Source organism: Euleptes europaea, chromosome 10 (assembly GCF_029931775.1).
Source record: "Euleptes europaea isolate rEulEur1 chromosome 10, rEulEur1.hap1, whole genome shotgun sequence".
Classification (NCBI taxonomy): domain Eukaryota; kingdom Metazoa; phylum Chordata; class Lepidosauria; order Squamata; family Sphaerodactylidae; genus Euleptes; species Euleptes europaea.
Window position 1 is genome coordinate 24,813,533 of NC_079321.1, and position 18,734 is coordinate 24,832,266.

Sequence of the window (18,734 nt, forward strand, 5' to 3'; positions counted from 1 at the left end):
GGTTTACTTAGGAAAGCATTTATGTTAAAAGACATCACTCAAAAAGTCAGAAGCATTCCAAAGAGCAAAGCTTTCCAGAATTTTGTTTTTCAAAAAGGGTTTTACTCATAGTACATGCTCACATTATTTATTTAGATATCTGTATCCTACTTTTCTCCTGAACAGTGCCATCCTAAGTGCAGTTATCCTACATATTAAGCTGCCTTACGCCATTGGTCCAGCTACTTTGTACTATACTAAAGGGGGAGGGGGCATGGCTCAGTGGAAGAGCATCTGCTTGGCATGCAGAAGGTCCCCGGTTCAACCCCTGGTATCTCCAGTTAAAGGGACTAGGCAAGTAGGTGATGTGCAAGATCTCCGCCTGAGACCCTGGAGAGCCGCTGCCGGTCTGAGCAGACCATACCAACTTTGATGGGCCAAAGGTCTGATTCAGTGTAAGGCAGCTTCATGCATTCATGTGACTGACAGGAGCAGAGTGTGGCTGGCAGGGGGGGGAAAAACTTCAAACCCTGTAAAAAGAGGCGTCAACACGCTGGGTTAAGCTTCCCTGAGCCACAGTGCGTTTCACTTTTACAAAGGAGTCTCTCAGCTATCACATGGACAGGAGGCTGCCTGTCTTTTTTCTTTACTGTTGCCGATAGCAGCAGGAAGGGCTGAGCTTTGCAGCAGTGAAAAGGAGTTGCAGATTAGTGTTGTCCCACGAAACAGAAGATGTTGAGAGATCCTGACCCCCCCCCCAGGAAGTCTGGGCCTTAACTCCCCCCCCCCCCCGCAATGCTGAATGTTGATAGTTTTCCATTTTGGATTAGTTAGTTACAATAACTAATAGGCAGGGTCTGTTTAGGTCTGATTCTAAGCGCACGGCACTATTCCAAACAAATCTAAAACTAAAAAGTGCCAGCGTGGTGCACTGGTTAAGAGCGGTGGTTCGGGGCGGTGGAGTCTGATCTGGAGAACCGGGTTCGATTCCCCACTCCTCCACATGAGCGGAGGCTAATCCGGTGAACCGGATTGGTTTCCCCACTCCTACACACAAAGCCAGCTGGGTGACCTTGGGCAAGTCACCGTTCTCTCCGCCCCGCCCACTAGCATTTTGGAAGTGAGCAGCCTTGCTGGGTGAACTTGGGCTAGTCACCATTCTCTCAGCCCCACCCACTAGCATTTTGGAAGCGAGCAGCCTTGCTGGGTGACCTTGGGCTAGTCACTGTTCTCTCCGCCCCGCCCACTAGCATTTTGGAAGCTGGGTGACCTTGGGCTAGTCACTGTTCTCTCAGCCCCCTCCCCACTAGCATTTTGGAAGCGAGCAGCCTTGCTGGGTGACCTTGGGCTAGTCACCGTTCTCTCAGCCCCGCCCACTAGCATTTTGGAAGCGAGCAGCCTTGCTGGGTGACCTTGGGCTAGTCACCGTTCTCTCAGTCCCACCCACTAGCATTTTGGAAGCGAGCAGCCTTGCTGGGTGACCTTGGGCCAGTCACCGTTCTCTCCGCCCCGCCCACTAGCATTTTGGAAGCTGGGTGACCTTGGGCTAGTCACTGTTCTCTCAGCCCCCGCCCACTAGCATTTTGGAAGCGAGCAGCCTTGCTGGGTGACCTTGGGCTAGTCACCGTTCTCTCAGCCCCCGCCCACTAGCATTTTGGAAGCGAGCAGCCTTGCTGGGTGACCTTGGGCTAGTCACCGTTCTCTCAGCCCCCGCCCACTAGCATTTTGGAAGCGAGCAGCCTTGCTGGGTGACCTTGGGCTAGTCACCGTTCTCTCAGCCCCCGCCCACTAGCATTTTGGAAGAGAGCAGAGCCGTTTTCGGAGAATCTTTATTCTACAGTTAAGAATCAACCGCGTATGAACTTCAAGACGAATGACTGAAGCAGCGGCTACCGCGGCAGCGAAAGCGCCAGGTCATCCGGGCCGCGTTCTCGTCTCGCGCTCCCTCTGGAGATAATTCTTGACCTTGACTGATAAAACTTTGTGATCCCTTTTGCGGAGCCCCGAGCAGCCCTGGGGAGCTGCCCTGTCCTGTGCATGCGTTGTGGTTCCCTTTGCAACATCCTGCCCTTTCGCTGGGTGCACAGTTTCGTATTCTTAATTTCCCTCTCCATCCTCCGCGGCTGCGACCCTGGAGGGAGGCGCCGCGCTCCGACGGCGCGCCTGGGCGCGGCCCCAGCGAGCCCGAAGCGCAACTCGCCCCGGGGCGGCCACTTCCCGCCTAGAGGCGCGGAGGCGGGGACACGCCGGCCCGCCCCCCCTCCCCGTTGACCCCCCGCCCCCTTTTGTCTCCCCGGGCCCGCAGAGAGCGCCCGGCCTCCGTGGCCCGTCGCCGCCGGCAGCCAGGACCATGAGCGGCTCCCAGGAGCAGCCCGGCGCCGCCAAGGGGGAGGCAGGCGAGGAGGAAGTCGCCGGGGCCGAGCAGGACTGGGAAGCGGCCAAGGCTGCCTACGAGAGCTTCACCAGCCTCAGGAGACCCCGGCCTGTGAGTGACCCATGGGGCGGGGGGGGGGCTTCAAGGCTCTTTCCTGCCCTGCCCTTCCTTCCCCTTCCTTTTATCCCTTAGAAGCTCCTTGATCCATTGATCTTGAGCAGCAAATATCTACTGTTGGAGGGATACAAGGATTGAAACAAATCTTGCCACTGACGAGGTAGCCTTGGGGGGGGGGGGTCCCCTATCGCTTAGTAAAAAAAAGGCATTATGTCAGTCACAGAGGCATTGGATTTGTGTGTTAAAAGGGGGGAAATAAAATGCAATCGAAGTTCCTCATGAAAGCGGCATTCCAAATGGGCCTGGGCCAATGCGTCAATGGAGCCAGAAGAGCAAGGGCAGATCCTGTCTGAGTATGGCCTATTCAGAATTCGGCCCTGCATTACCATAGAAGGGTTAGCGTTCAATCTAGCCAAGCAAAAAGCTCTACGGAGGCGAGGAGTTGTCAGATCATATGTATAGGCAGGCGGACTTCCTGCCTTCCAGGCATCTCCTCGGCCTGAAAGATCCCCCTCCCCGACCTCCCCTTGGCCCTGTGGTCGTTTTGGCGTCCCGCCTGACGAAGGGTTCTGCGGGACCCGAAAGCTTGCATGTTGCTGGCATCATTCGGGTGGGTGGGGATTTTTTAAAAAAGCGATTCTGTGGCTTTTGTGTTATCATTCTCCTTGCCACGGGGCCCTTCGAGCCCCCTCGTCCCCTCCTGAGCGATCCCTGCACCGTGTGCCCCGATTCCCTTTATTGCAACAATGAAATAAAATGCATCCTCTCTCGTAGCCCAAGCCCCAAAATGCCATCACCATTGCGGTGTCCTCCCGGGTTCTCTTCGACATGGTGGAAGAGAGGAAGATCTACGAGGAACAAGGGGTGGAAAAGTACGTGGAGTACCAACAGGCGAATGAGAACCTCACGCTGAAGCCTGGGCCGGCTTTTTCCTTTGTGAAGGTAAAAAAAAACAGAGGGGTGGGGGACACAAATGTTCGCCCAGCCTTCCCTTCCCGGGCTGCCGTTCACAGCATCGCAGAGCTGAAAGGCATCTTTCGGCCTCCTTTCCTTCCCAGCTTCGCCCGCTGCCTACAGCAGCTGATAAATAATGGAGCTGGAGGTTACGTAAGTTTGTTGTCAGAGACGCACCACGGAGGGAGGGGGGAAATGGCTCCTTGGTTTCTGCCAGAGGAAGGGAACTTCCCTGAAAACAACATCACCAGTGGTCGGATGCTGAGAGCTCCAGGCCATATTAAGCGAGGAGGCGGCGCTTTAAATGAATAAGCTGCCGTGATAAAGGTGGTGCCTAATACTTTTCAAATGACTCACTGTGCCACCCCAAGTAGAGTTACACCCTTCTGAGTCCATTGGATTTAGGATGTAAATCTGTAATCTCTTGATTTCCTTGTTCAAACCACCTAGGGCTGGAGGTAGACAATATTTTTTAAAAGAGAATCAAAAGTAGGTTTAAGAGAGGCATCACTTTCCCTGGCATCCTTGGGTCACTTTTGTTCAAAAAGGTTCTGTGGGATATTAAAACAACACAAAAATGTGCAAGCTCTGTTTATCAGTACGCTACAAGCTCCTCTCCCTCACTGACTTTAGCTCTCTGGGGGGGGGGGGAGTATTTGCCTCTTTCCAGCACCAAACTTCCTTTTCTAAGCTGTTAGTATAGATTTAAAGCCATATGTGTGATGCTAAGCTATAAAACTGGCGTGGCCTAGAGCAGAGAAGTTAATCTCTTAAAAAGTAAACAGTACAATCCTAAAACCACTTTCCTTGAAGTAATGGCACATTTAGTCTCATGGATTTCAGTAAACAGTCACACAAAACAGTAATCCTTGGCAGTTTTTATAGCACTCTCAGTGTTCAAAGTACTTTATATACAGCAGCCCTGAGAGGTAGCCCTGTATTAGTATCCCCATATTACAGAGGCGGGGAGTAGGTGAGATGTAGTACGTTTGTGTCACAGAGGTGAGATTTGAACTGGGGACCTGTCAGAGCACAGCTTATTCTCACACCTACACCAGTTCTACAACAGCTCCTTAGTCTGGAATGCCAGTGTTGCTGGTGGTCACAAAATTAGTGAGTAAATATTTATTGCAGAACAGGATTATTATGAAGATTCAAAAAGGTGTTCCTTGTTTACCATTTTCCAAAATCCTTCTGATTTTTTCAAGAACTCTCCAAGACCAACGGTGAGAATTATAATCAGTGTATCTCTCACAGTTGTGCTTGCATAAAAACTGCAGTGCCCTCATATTTTGATTCATGATATATAAAACTATTAGCATTTGAAAACAAACCCTAATTTTATGTGTTTATTTATACCTTGCCTTTCTCCCCATTGGGGGACCCAAAGCAGCTTATATCATTCTCTTCTTCTCCATTTTATCCTCACAACAACCGTGCAAGGTAGATTAGGCTGAGAATTTGTTCCTGGCCCAAGGTGTCTCATCACGCTTCCATGGCAGAGTAGGGATTCAGACCAGGGTTCCTCAGATTCTGATTCAGCCATCTAACCACTGTACCACACTGTATCTTAGTTTCACCTATTGCCTTGTTGCATTTGAAGCCCGGACACTGTAATGCTGAATTCTACTGGAAAGGAGAACAAAAAAAACCAAAACCCCAACAACACCTGGCTAGGCCAGGGTTCCCAACTTTCCTGACGCCCTCCAAGTAATTTTAGAAGTGGGTGAGGCCAGGTGGGGTTTTTGCCCAACATGGCTTCTGATTGGGGCATTGGACATTTGATTGGCTGTGGAGATTTTTTTAAAACATTGGTTCTGCAGCAGCTGCCAGCACAGCTCAAGGATCTTCACTGTGAAAGTAAGCTGTGGCAGCCACTAGCTGGCTCCGCCTCCTGCAGCAGCCATTTTGTGGCTGCGCCCACCCTGCGGTGTCAGAAGCCCAAAGGTGCCCGCAGATTATAAAAGTTTGGGGACCCCTGCTGTAGGCTGTAAGGAACCACTTTCTATAAAGTTCTCTTATGTCACCTCTGCATATCTTAGAGCACTGATTCAGTCCTCCCGCAACTGGGTCTCCTGCCCTTTGAATTTGGTGCATCTTTTGGGCTTGGTTTATGGCTTTCTGAAGAGCCCTGTGGCGCAGAGTGGTAAGCTGCAGTACTGCAGTCCAAGCTCTGCTCACAATCTGAGTTTGATCCCAATGGAAGTCGGTTTCAGGTAGCTGGCTCAAGGTTGACTCGGCCTTCCATCCTTCCGAGGTCGCTAAAATGAGTACCCAGCTTGCTGTGGGGGAAAGGGAAGATGACTGGGGATGGCGATGGCAAACCACCCCGTAAACATAGTCTGCCTAGTAAACGTTGGGATGTGATGTCACCCCATGGTGACCCAGTGCTTTCACAGGGGACTACCTTTACCTTTTGTGTGTGGGTTAAGTGCCATCAAGTTGCTTCCGACCCATGGCGACCCCATGAATGAAAGTCGTTCAAAATGTCCTATCTTTGACATTCTTGCTCAGATCTTGCAAATTGAGGGCTATTGCTTCCTTTATTGAGTCAGTCTATCTCTTGTTGGGTCTTCCTCTTTTCCTGCTGCCCTCATCTTTTCCTAGCATGACTGTCTTTTCCAGTGACTCTTGTCGTCTCATGATGTGACCAAAAGACGATAGCCTCAGTTTAGTCATTTTAGCTTCTAGGGTCAGTTTAGACTTGATTTGATCTATAACCCACTGATTTGTTTTTTTGGCCGTCCACAGTATCTTTACACTCTTCTCCAACACCACATTTCAAAGGAATCTATTTTCTTCCTATCAGCTTTCTTCACTGTCCAGCTTTCACACCCATACATTTTAACAGGAAATAGATTGGCATGCATTAATCTAGTCTTGGTGGCCAGTGACACATCCTGACACTTCAAAATCTTTTCTAGCTTTTACCTTTTAGCTTTTATCTATGGCTTTCTCCTTATAATTAAACTACCAGATTATGGCTGGAAAGGACAACAGAGACCCAGTAAGGTTGTATGCAAGCAAAACTGCACACAAACATATTTGTTTTGTATTGTGCTAGAGCCATCCTGTGTTTCTCAACAACATGTCACTATAGTTACAATCCTTTGATGTGCTGTTAAGCCTATGCAGTAGCTTCCAAAAGTAACGCTGCTCTGGTTCGGCATTTGCCGGGGCAGTGTGACCAGCTTCTGCTGCAATTCAAAGGGATTTTGATGCCTTTTCTTAGTTCAGTTCACAGTCCCTGCAAAGGAGGCTGTTCAGTATAGCCGTGTTCTCTTTTTAGCAGTGTTTCCCATTTTTCCCCCTATCGACTGGTGTTTTGTCTAGTTATCCATTGCTAAAAATTGCACAAGCGTATGGTGCAGTCTGCATTGCATTCCATAATCTGGCACTCAATAGCTATCTATTTCTGGACTGAGAAAGCTGGTTATCTCATTGAAGAGGTACAAACCTGAAGAATATCTGGCATGATCCCTATTCCAGGGCTGTTCCTTTTCTTGCATCCTCCTGCCCTTCACACCTTCACTTTGTGAGTTTTTAAAAGAATGTACGTCACTGTACCCATGCAGCCATTCACCCACTTTCCTTTTACGTCACAATATTACAACCATACGAGCTCACAGTCCTATCTCTCCACCACCCCTCATCTTTTTCAGCACAGCACATCAGGTTTGTTCAGAAATATATGTGGGTGCGGATGCACACATTTAGTATTAGATGAGCGCATGCTTTCTAAAAGGAGCTTGTGGTTCTGTGAGGAGGAAGCAGTTGCATCTAAAAAATGGAAGATTACTGGGTTGGGGAGACAGGGACAAAACTGAAACGGCAATCAAAAGTGACTGGAGAGCTAGCTTGAACTCATACTCGGGAAGGCAAACGTCATGTCTAATTCCTGACCTAGAAGGGAATTCTCCTTAATTCTTTGGACTAGGGTCTGAGAGACCCAGGTTTGAATCCCCACTCTGGGTGACCTGCGGTGACCTTGCTGGGTGACCTGCGGCCAGTCACACACTCTCTCCATCTATCCCACCTCACAGGGTTGTTGTGATAACAAATCGAGAACGTGAGAATGTGGTAAGCCTCTTTGGGTCCCCTCCTGGGTAGAAAGGCAGGTTATAAATAAGTTTAAGTAACTAAGTAAAATCTTTGTGTGGGTTTTTTCCTGGTGACTTCCTGGTAACTCTTGCCTAGCTCTGAAGAAGTTGCAGTGAAACAATATAAATAAATGTATATTATCAAAAGTGAATACAAACTATCTGAGTCCACATAAAATCCCAAGACAAACCAGAAATGCACAATCAACTAAATATCCCAGAAATGCATGACTAGATGCGTTTCGACCATGTCTTCTTCAGGGGTCATCAAATATAGGCAATATACCGCAATGAAACATTACTAGGATACAAGAAATATGTACTGAGTACAGAGCCAGGGCTGTTCTTTTAAAAAAAAATTTTTTTTTATTAAATATGTACACATACAGAACAAAAAAATCAACTACACAACATTACAAACAAAAGAACCAGATAATAACCTCATATCCCGTATAAACGATGATACCATCAAGTTATGGTAAAGAAAAACCAAACACAAACAACAACAAAAAAGGGGGAGGAGATAAATGCCTCCAATTCGTCACAGCCTCTCCTGGGCTGTTTTCCGTAGCAATATGCAAACCTAAAAAATTAATACAAGTAGTTGTTGTTTTTTATAAAAAAAAATCTGATCTGTTTTGATTTTTTATGTGTACAGAGATATTTTGTTGATCGTGCATTTCTTATTTGTCTAGGTTTTTTATGTGGACAGAGATATTTTGTGTTCACTTTTGATAATATCCATTTATATATATTGTTTCTCTGCAACTTCTTATTCCTTGGTTTTGAATTTTTGAAGCAGTTGTTCCTTTTTTGATCCAGTCAGCATGGATCACCCTGGGCAGATCAGACTTTTCAAGGAATTCTGTAGCTGGCACCTGTCTTGGTGATGGAAAGGGCCATCAAGTCGCAGCTGACTTATGGTGACCCTGTAGGGTTTTCAAGGCAAGAGACGTCTGGAGGTGGTTTCCCATTACCTGCCTCTGAGTGGGCAGAGAGTGTTCTGAGAGAACTGTGACTGGCCCAAGGTCACCCAGCAGGCTTCATGTGGAGGAGTGGGGAATCGAACCTGGTTCTCCAGATTAGAGCCCGCCACTCTTAACCACTATACCACGCTGGCTCTCGCACCTATCTTATAAACACAATATGATGTCATTGCTTTGCAAGTTTCATTGGTTGCTGCTTGCAGCATCAGGGCAACTTACCAGGCAATTGCCTCATATTTCATAATCCTCACTGATTCACAAAGAGAGAGGGGGTGGCAGCCTTGTGCAGTCTAGCTCCAGCTGAATTTTCCATTTGCATACCCAAATGGGTTTGTGCTTTCGCAACCCAGTTTGCAAGAGTTTGTTATGTAGCTACTGAAACCAAAGTCACACATCAAAAGTGGTTTCAGGAACAGGGAACTCTTTTGAAATTAAGTCTAACCATTATATAAATTCTTGAATTTGTGGGGCATATTCTTAGCCAGCATGGTGAGAGCCAGCATGATGTAGTGGTTAAGTGCAGTGGTTTGGAGCAGTGGACTCTGATCTGGAGAACTGGGTTTGATTCTCCACTCCTCCACATGAGCGGCGGACGCTAATCTGGTGAACTGGATTTGTTTCCCTGCTCCTCCACATGAAGCCACCTGGGTGACCTAGTCACACTCTCAGCCCCCCCTCACAGGGTATCTGTTGTGGGGAGGGGAAGGGAAGGTGATTGGTAGCCGGTTTGATTCTTAAGTGGTAGAGAAAGTCGGCATATAAAAACTAACTCTTCTTCTCTCTCTTCACTTCCGCATCTTAAAACCACTCCTTTGCACTAAAAGACACTTGCATCCTGAACTCCTAAGCACACTTTTGGGGAGTATGCCCTATGAAGCCAGCGGGGTGACCTTGGGCTAGTCACACTCTCTCAGCCCCACCTACCTCACAGGGCCTCTGTTATGGGGAGGGGAAGGGGATTAGTAGGCAGTTTGATTTCTTCCTTAAGTGGTAGAGAAAGTCAACATATAAAAACCGACTCTTCTTCTTTCTTCTTCAATACTTCTGTTTTGCTCACTTCTTTAAGATGTTTACTGCATGCTCGTGTGACTAAAGTTCAAATCTCGAATTATACATTTCTTGATGGAAAAACTGTAAAATGCATTCTGTAATCCTCAGAGGTTCCAGTTGGGTTTGTTCCTCTTGTAACACACCCTAGCTGGCCCAACTGAGAGGCCAAAGCAAGGCATTAATAGAACAGGATATTCGGGTTGGACCAGCGAGTGCATTCTTCTAGGCTGAAACCCCATCTTGCCAAGCAGCTCTTCGGAGGAAAACATACAAAACTAGCACGTGTGCTCATATGTGTGTTACCCACAGGCACTGGAGCACGTCAACGCCCGGCTCCGTGAGCTTTATCCAGAGGACGAAGACCTGTTTGATATTGTGCTGATGACGAATAACCATGCCCAAGTAGGTGTGAGACTGATCAACAGCATTAACCACTATGGTGAGTCTAAAGGATAACGTTCTCTGCACGCACATGGCTGCCATGCGCTCAGCCACTCTTATATGTTGCAGTCTTCTGAGCAACCCTGTGTGACTTTCATGTCAGGAAGTGTCAGGGGGGGATTGAAAACAAATCTTATATATATGTTACTCATTCTGAAAACATGTTTTATAAGTTTTTTTTTTCAATTTCCCTTCAATATTTCCAATTTTCCCACTGGAAAAATAGGGGGAGGGTTACATAATGAAAAAATCCTGAACATTACAGACTGTTTTTTGCAGCTTTCCTGAGCATGAAATGTACTCAATGCCTATTAAACTGTAGTAGTCATAATATATTGCAGTTTATCATTTACTATTCCATATATATCCTTTGGGACTGCTTCTGATGCAAGGTCCGAGATAGTCCACGTCGTAGTCATTGTGATATCACAGAATCATAGAGTTGGAAGGGACCACCAGGGCCATCTAGTTCAACTCCCTGCACACTGCAGGAAATTGACAACCTCTTCCCCCCCATACCCCCAGTGACCCCCTACTCCATGCCCAGAAGATGGCCAAGATGCCCTCCCTCTCATAAGCTGCCTAAGGTCATACAATCAGCAATTGCTGACAGATGGCCATCTAGCCTCTGTTTAAAAACCTCCAGGGAAGGAGCATTTACCACCTCCCTAGGAAGCCTGTTCCACCAAGGAACCGCTCTAACTGTTAGAAAATTCTTCCTAATGTCTAGCCCTGTTGGAAAATTCTTCCTGATGCTTAGATATCACTATCCTGCATGGCTGCACTAAGCTGATCCCTCCCATGTCATTGAACCTGGCATGATGACAAGGTCATATTTCATTTTGAAACGCATAACATTGGCTCCATCTCTCAGTTAACTGGTCTGTGTTCCTTCTGCACTGGAACTCTGCCACCACGTCTGTATCGGAGCTCTCAAGGACTTTTCTTACCCCCAAATCAGGTCTGTTAATCGAACGGTTCTGTATGACTGGAGGGAAGAGTCCTGTTGGTTACCTGAAGGCATACCTCACAAATCTGTACCTTTCTGCTGACTCTGAAAAGGTTCAAGAAGCCATAGAAGCAGGTTTGTATTGGGATTTGCTTCAGTGATAAGATTGCTGATTAACTGGGTGTAGCTTCTACAGGAAATTGTGGTTGCAATTTTATATAGGCCTTTTATGCATGAGTTATTTCCGTCACCATCAAGCGCTGAGTATTTCAGGGCTTTGTTTTCATTATGCATGCATTTGCCGACGTTTAGCAGCCCCCTTGCTCTCCTCTTGCGTTTTCCTCACATTTGTGGATGTTGTTTTACCCCAAGTTTAATGTCGGCCTCGATCCCAAAGCGAAACCCAATTTTCCCAGATCAAATAGACTCCCTAGCCCACATTGTTTTAGCATACCCACAAAATAATATTGCACGAAATAAATATATCACTCCCTGGATAAAACAGCTATAGACACTTTCTGAGAAGCGGATACTGCGTTATCTGCTGTCAAATAGATCCGTCAGTTGCATCAGGTTTTCGCTCTATAATGTCAAGGAAAAATTAAATTTCATTTCCCCTTTTTAAAGTGTAAAGTGAAAGGAGAAGGATTCTATAAACATCTGTTGTCATAGCCGTATTGGTCCAGAGAGTCAGAAATATCTAAGTAGGCCTGTATATTTCACTGGGCCATCAAGCAGCCAACCGGGCGCATAAAAGAGAGAGACATACAAGCTAGGAATATTTACTGTTTATTGAAGGAAAAACTACTTTATTGAGGCTGTTGGCTGAAGAAGCTGTCTCCTAGAAAGCGAAAGCATGGAAATCATCCGGAAGGCGCTCCCCAGCTTTGACGTTATCCAGCTGCGTCTATGCTTCAATTTCACTATCTTTCTGGAAGAAAGAAATAGAAAAGTTATTGTAGTTACCTCCAAAGGACTTTCCAGGTTGAAACTGACCATCTGTATGAGTAGCTTGTTAGCTACACTTTATCCTTGTATATATATTTTGTTGCATGTATCTCCATTATTGTTGGCTTCTTGCACTTGTACATAATAATATTTCACTTTTGCATAAATAGTGTGAGCTGAATACTATTCTTTCACATAGCTAGTCTATTTAGTATTAGGTGCTTCTTTTTGCTATGTATATTTCACTGGGCCATCAGGTAGCCAGTATTATTGCATGTAACGAACAAGGTATTGCATGCCTACTTGAAAGTAATTTCCACTGAGCGCTACGAAGCTGCAGTCTTTTGCACATTTACTTACGAGTAAGCCCAACTGAACACAGTGGTTCTTCTGAGTGAACATGCATAGAACTGAGTTTAGTTGTTTCAGGAAAGTAGTGGCCCAGTCTATAAATGTCCACTACTTCAAACTTATGTATACTGACTAGAAGAAATTTAAGAATTATATAGTAAAATTGTGGAACTCCCTGCCCCAGGATGTGGTGGTAGCTGCCAATTTGGAAGGCTTCAAGAGGGGAGTGGACATGTTCATGGAGGAGAGGGCTATCCGTGGCTATTAGTCATAATGAATACTAGTCATGATGCATACCTACTCTCTCCAGGATCAGAGGAGCATGCCGAATATATTAGATGCTGTGGAACACAGGCAGGATAATGCTGCTGCAGTTGTTTTGTTTGTGGGCTTCCTAGAGAACAGGCTGCTTGATGGGCCTTGGTCTAATCCAGCATGGCTTTTCTTATGTTCTTATTGAATGGGCAAGGATAAAACTTCCACCCCCACCTTGCATAGAATATCCAGCCAACTGTTTTTGTAACATTTTTGCAGGGATCGCTGCTGCCACATTGTTTACAGGGAATAAAAACGTTCCTCACGACGATAAGCAGCTCCGAGTAGCCTTTGACGGAGATGCAGTTCTGTTTTCTGACGAATCCGAAATCATTGTGAAAGAGCATGGCCTGGACAGGTTTTTTGAGCATGAGAAGATGAACGAGAATAAGCCCCTGGCGCAGGTATGGTGACACATTTCCTTTTCTGTCCTGGCTGTGAACAGGTACAACTACGATATATGTATTCCCCATTTTTCTTACCAATGGGAATCTAAAGCAGCTGACAATACAGTAAAAATGCAACAAATATAGGCAAGTCACGGGGAGGAGGAAGAAGAAGAATTGGTTTTTATATGCCGACTTTCTCAACCACTTAAGGGAGACTCAAACCAGCTTACAATCACCTTCCCTTCCCCTCCCCACAATAGACACCCTGTGAGGTAGGTGGGGCTGAGAAAGCTCTAACAGAGCTATAACTTGCTCAAGGTCACCCAGCTGGCTTCGTGTGGAGGAGTTCACCAGATTAGCCTCTGCCGCTCATGTGGAGGAGTGGGAAATCAAACCCAGTTCTCCAGATCAGAGTCTACTGCTCCAAACCACTGCTCTTAACCACTATCCCACGCTGGGAGAATTCAGAGTCTTCTGTCTCTCAGCTAGCTGATCTGCCCCATTCTAGGCTATGATCTTCAGGCTAAGAGCCAAAGGACAAAAGCTCTTTGGCTCATGCATCTAGGCACACCCAGGCTGTAAATACCTACAAGACGCAAAGGAGAAACAGACGTGGCAAGATGTTATTCAGCTGCTGCTAACCAGCAGGATCATCCCCCAACCCCTCCCCTGCCTGATCTTGCCTAAACAATTATTGGAAGCATCGGTGAAATATCTGTTGAAGAATATAGACTCTTATAGCTGGAGGAGAAACAAGTCTGCTTTTATTCCAACCTCCTTTCCTGAAACAAGATACCTGATATGTCCCTAATAAAGGACTGTCCAAATTTTTAATCTCCAAAGAAAGAGATACCACATTCTACATTTAAAACCGCCTTTCCCCAAAAAACATGAGTGAAGGTGACATACATACAGTCTGTCAACAACAGTGAATTTACAACACAGATAACGAAACACAAAACCAAAACAGACCATTCAAAACAAACATATTCCAACAAAACAATGAAAGATAAATCTCTTTGGAATGAAACAGTCTCATGGTTAAGAAGGGGGCACTATGTAAAGGGAAGACGACTGGGGAAGGCAGTGGCAAACCACCCCGCAAACAAAGTCTGCCTAGTAAACGTTGGGATGTGACATCACCCCATGGGTTAGGAATGACCCCATGCTTGCACAGGGGACCTTTACCTTTTTACTCTACTTTTTACTCTAGCAGTGGCTAGAGGTAAACCACAATGTAAGGGCTACCATGGAAAATGCCTTGGCATGGGCTGCCATTGACATCACTTTCCCACACCAAAGGACAGCAAGGAGTTGCTGCTGTGGAGAATATAACTGGTAGTGGGGCACAGCCTTGGGAGAAGTGGTTTTTCAGATACATTGGTCCTAGACCTTATGGGTGGAAACCAGCATCTTAAATTGAGCTCAGAAACAAACACACAGCCGATGCAAATCTTAACAGTTAGCAGGTTTCCCCCGATGTTCACAGTAAATCTGCGTTTCTTATGACTAAACCACTGCTCCTTATCCTGAATTCTTTAGCTAAATCTCTTGGATGTAGAGGAGTTACATGGGTGGGGCAGCATTGGAAGGGGGGAGTGGACATGTTCATGGAGGAGAGGGGTATTAACGGCTACTAGTAAAAATGGATACTAGTCATGATGTATACCTATTCTCTCCAGGATCAGAGGAGCATGCCTAGTAGGTGCTGTAGAACACAGACAGGATAATGCTGCTGCAGTTGTCTTGTTTGTGGGATTCCTAGAGGCACCTGGTTGGCCACGATGTGAACAGACTGCTGGACTTGATGGGCCTTGATCTGATCCAGCACGACCTTTCTTATGTTCATTCTGCATTCTCCATTACATTTTATTGGAGAATAATGCATGAATCCCATTTTTGTTTGTGTGGAGTTTGTCCCCCCCATTGCAGGCTGGAAATATCTGGGTGTAGATCGAAGGCTTGGTATCTATACTGGGTCAAGCGTTGGTGGACAGCTGTTCCACCTTTTTCCTAAAGCCACATAAAGGGTGTGTGTACCTTAAGAGTTTTAAAAAGTTTCTTTAAAAGAATATGTTGTAACCCACTCCAAATTACTGAGTGTGGCTAACAAGCTAAAGAAATGGGCTTGGATCTAAACTAGATGTTTCCACGTGTGCACGGATTTCTTCCCTTGGAAAATAATTTTCCTGACTCCCTCCTCCTGTGCAACTTGAAGTGCCCCCAGAAATCCTGTTCTTGGGGGAGAGGGGACCCCCAGGAACAGGATTTCAGCCGCCAAGGGGAGTAGGAAAGCTGTACTTTGTGGGTGGAAATCCCACGGAGTCTGGATCCAGCCCATTAATCCTATTAAATATGGGGGGACCTTCTACCCCCTCTTGCCCTCCTTTTTGCTTGATTTAAAAAACACACCTCTTCAGTCTTTTTTAGCTTGTAGACTGTTTACAACCCTCATAGATCTCCTCTAAATCAATGGTAGCCAAGCGCTAAGTGTGCTTCTGATGCATTGTGCCTTTCAGGGTCCTTTGAAAGGTTTCCTGGAAGATCTGGGAAGGCTACAGAAGAAGTTCCACACAAAGAACGAGCGCTTGGATTCCCCAATCAGGACTTTCCTGGTGACGGCCAGAAGTGCCGCCAGTTCTGGCGCAAGAGTGCTCAAGACCCTCCGCAGCTGGGGGGTGCAGATCGATGAAGCCCTCTTCCTCGCCGGGGCACCCAAGGGCCCAGTCCTAGCAAAAATCAGTCCGCACATTTTTTTTGATGATCAGATGTTTCACATAGAGGGAGCGCGGCAGATGGGTACTGTCGCCGCACACGTGCCATATGGCATTGGGCAGAAGTACCACAAATCCAAAGTCAGAGATAGCCTTGCCCCAAAATAGTTCCCTTCCACTTGAGCTTCCAGTGTGCTGTTTAATCTGAATCCCCCCCCCCAGACTGTAGAAACCTTATGCTGTGAAAGCATCACCCAGTGTTTTGATCCATTTCTAGATTCTTTTTTTTACTCTACAGACATTTTTGGAAACAATTAAAAATACATTATAAACTCCTAAACAGATTAATGTTAATCAACCTCTGTCTAGTTTGGGATTTTTAATATTAGAGGAACATCTGCACTGAACTTAATCTCTCTGCTCCACAAGAATCCCTGAAATGGCACACCGATATGCTTGCATTCCTCTGTTATCAGATAAATGCACAGTGTAGCGCATACGCACCTTCTGTACGGAGTTTTGTTTGTGTTGCTGAATTGTTGGATGTAGTCTGCTGTTTCCCATGCAGCAGGCCTTTGCATAAGGCAGTAGGGCAGATTATGAGAATAGCTCAGGATCAGATCAACAAAGTGCAATCCAGTATTCAAAATCCCCACTGATTCAAACAGTATGCAGATGCTTCTCCATTGAGTTAGTAACTCTGAACAGGTTCGTCTCAGTGCATTACTTTGAACGAGACCACTGCTGCCTTAAGAAAATATCCCCCCCCCCTACAAAAAAGGGTGGTTTACAAAACAGTCACAAACTGCTGGGGGAGGGGCATAACAATAACTTTTTTTGTCGTACATTGTGCAATACTGGTGTAAATCAATTGGTAAATGTCAGAATCATTGATCTTGTTATTTACAAGGAGGGCTCTTTCTCTGAAAACTATTTTTCAACTTTAATAAAAAGCTGGCTTTAGAAACAATCATGATTTCATACTTTTTTAAATAAAAGCCGTTTTCTAATCCTGCATCAATCCAGTATACTGCTGCCATTTGAAGCGACCAGGTGGAATGAGGAATGAACATGTATGGGGGAAAAATAGTCATTATTTATCCTTATATAAGCAATGGTATTTCTAGACCAACGTTTTTTTGCAAGTCTTGCGTGGCTTGGTTAGACTGCATTCATCTGGAATCCCATGACAGATAACTCTTCAAATCACCAGGTATGGATCGTCCCAAGGGAACAGAATAACCACTATTTGCTCTCTTGCTATCATGATTTTACCATCTACATGTTATGTAGAACTGTGTGTTCTTGGGAAACAACACAAGCATGTGTACAAAAAAACCATTTCCCTTCCATCTACTAAAGTAGTCTAATGTCCATTTCTGGTGACACACAGCCTGTCAGAATATTTACCTACAAGAAATTCAGTGTGCAATCCTCAGAATTCTACTCAAGTCTATTCAACGAAGTTTTTACAATTGCACTTTGGCTCACTGAATTCTATGGGACATTTTTAAGTATATGTGGGTAGGATTGCAGTATTAGATCCTACAAAGCACAGGGCTGGATCCTAAACATCCATTCTTCTAGTGCAAGTGAGCCTTCCCCTGACACAATACATTCTTGCATCAGGGAAGGCTCTTTCCACAGAAGGGAAGCACCTCTACTAGTGGAATAGATCTGCAGCATTCCCTCCAACTTTGTGCAGATTTCTCAATGGGGGGGGGATGCTAGTACCTCCTCTTCCTCCCCACCTGATGAGTCAACACGTAGACAGGAAATAGCTTATATCTAACAGTAAAGAAGGTCGCCTTCGCTAGTAAACAAAGAGCAAAACCAGGCCAGCCGTAGGTGAGGCAATGGTTTCAACAGAATTCCCAGTTTTTTAAAAAAATGACAAAACAAAATGAAAAGATACCTTTAAAAGTCTAATTAAGACTGAGTATGCTGTAGGAAGCAAAGAATGTTGATCATGGTTGAGATTTAAAAGGAAGGAGGAAGGAGACAGGGAAATTGGCCTACTGAAGTTCCTGAGAACCTTTGAGGTATGTAGGGGAGATCTTTAGTTGGTTTTTGCCACCTTTACACATGTCTTTGCAGATTCCAGCTCAAGCTAAAAGAGGTTATTGGAGGAGGAGATTTAAGGAGTGTGCACAAAAATGTCTACTGCTCTCACTCGCACAAATCCTCGTGGACCTCCAGATTGTTCCTCAACTGCCAAACTTGGTAGTCCTGTGTGACCCAGTAGGGCAATGAATAAAAGGGGGCTACCCAAAGACTACCTGGGTGTGCACAAACATATTGTGTGTGTGTAAAATTCAAGTCGCATTACTTGGTTAGAAAGAAAGGAAGCCCTCTTGATGGAAGAAACACACGAGCAAACCCTTCCTATAGAGACAACATTTGAAGCAGTTAAAAGCCCTGATAGGGGCAAAATCAGGGAGCGGGGGGAAAATAGCAGTTGGGAGAGACTGTTTACTACTGAAAGTTCGAGTTGACCTAAAAAAAAAAAAACCCTGCAGCTAACTTTTCAGAGCTGTGAAAGAAAACTTAAATTTAAGCTCAGTTAACAAGCACTAATAATAGTCCAATGAAGACTGGCAGAAAAGTATGTGGAAAAAATAAACGTGTGGTTTTGGGGAAGGGAACTCATGGATGTTTCTCAACTAGATATTTGAAAATGTGGTGTGTTAGGAAAATAGTTTGAATTCTGACAAACATGCTGCTGACAGTTGAGTGAGGCACCTAAAGGGTGCAGGATTAGTCCTCTGAGGAATGGTAGAAGAGTTGGTTTTTCTATGCCGACTTTCTCTACCACTTAAGGAAGAATCACAATGTTCCTTACAATCTCCTTCCCCTCCCCACCTGTGAGGTGGGTGGGGCTGAGAGAGCGCTGACTTATGGGGACCCTGTAGGGTTTTCAAGGCAAGAGACTTTCAGAGGTTGTTTGCCATTGCCTGCCTCCGCATGGGCTGAGAGAGTTCTGAGAGAACTGTGACTGGCCCAAGGTTACCCAGCAGGCTTCATGTGGGGAACTAAACCCAGTTGTCCAGATTAGAGTCTGCCGCTC

At 45.7% G+C, this 18,734-nt stretch overlaps 1 protein-coding gene across 1 annotated transcript; it reads left to right on the top strand.

Moving 5' to 3' along the window:
• The first annotated feature begins 2,329 nt into the window (after positions 1-2,329).
• NT5C1B (5'-nucleotidase, cytosolic IB) lies at positions 2,330-15,835 on the top strand. Its single transcript, XM_056856530.1, has 6 exons — positions 2,330-2,464; positions 3,245-3,412; positions 9,870-9,999; positions 10,963-11,085; positions 12,784-12,968; positions 15,473-15,835. Exons 1-6 carry the CDS (start codon positions 2,330-2,332, stop codon positions 15,833-15,835), a joined length of 1,104 nt encoding a protein of 367 aa, XP_056712508.1.
• The last annotated feature ends 2,899 nt before the right edge of the window (positions 15,836-18,734 follow it).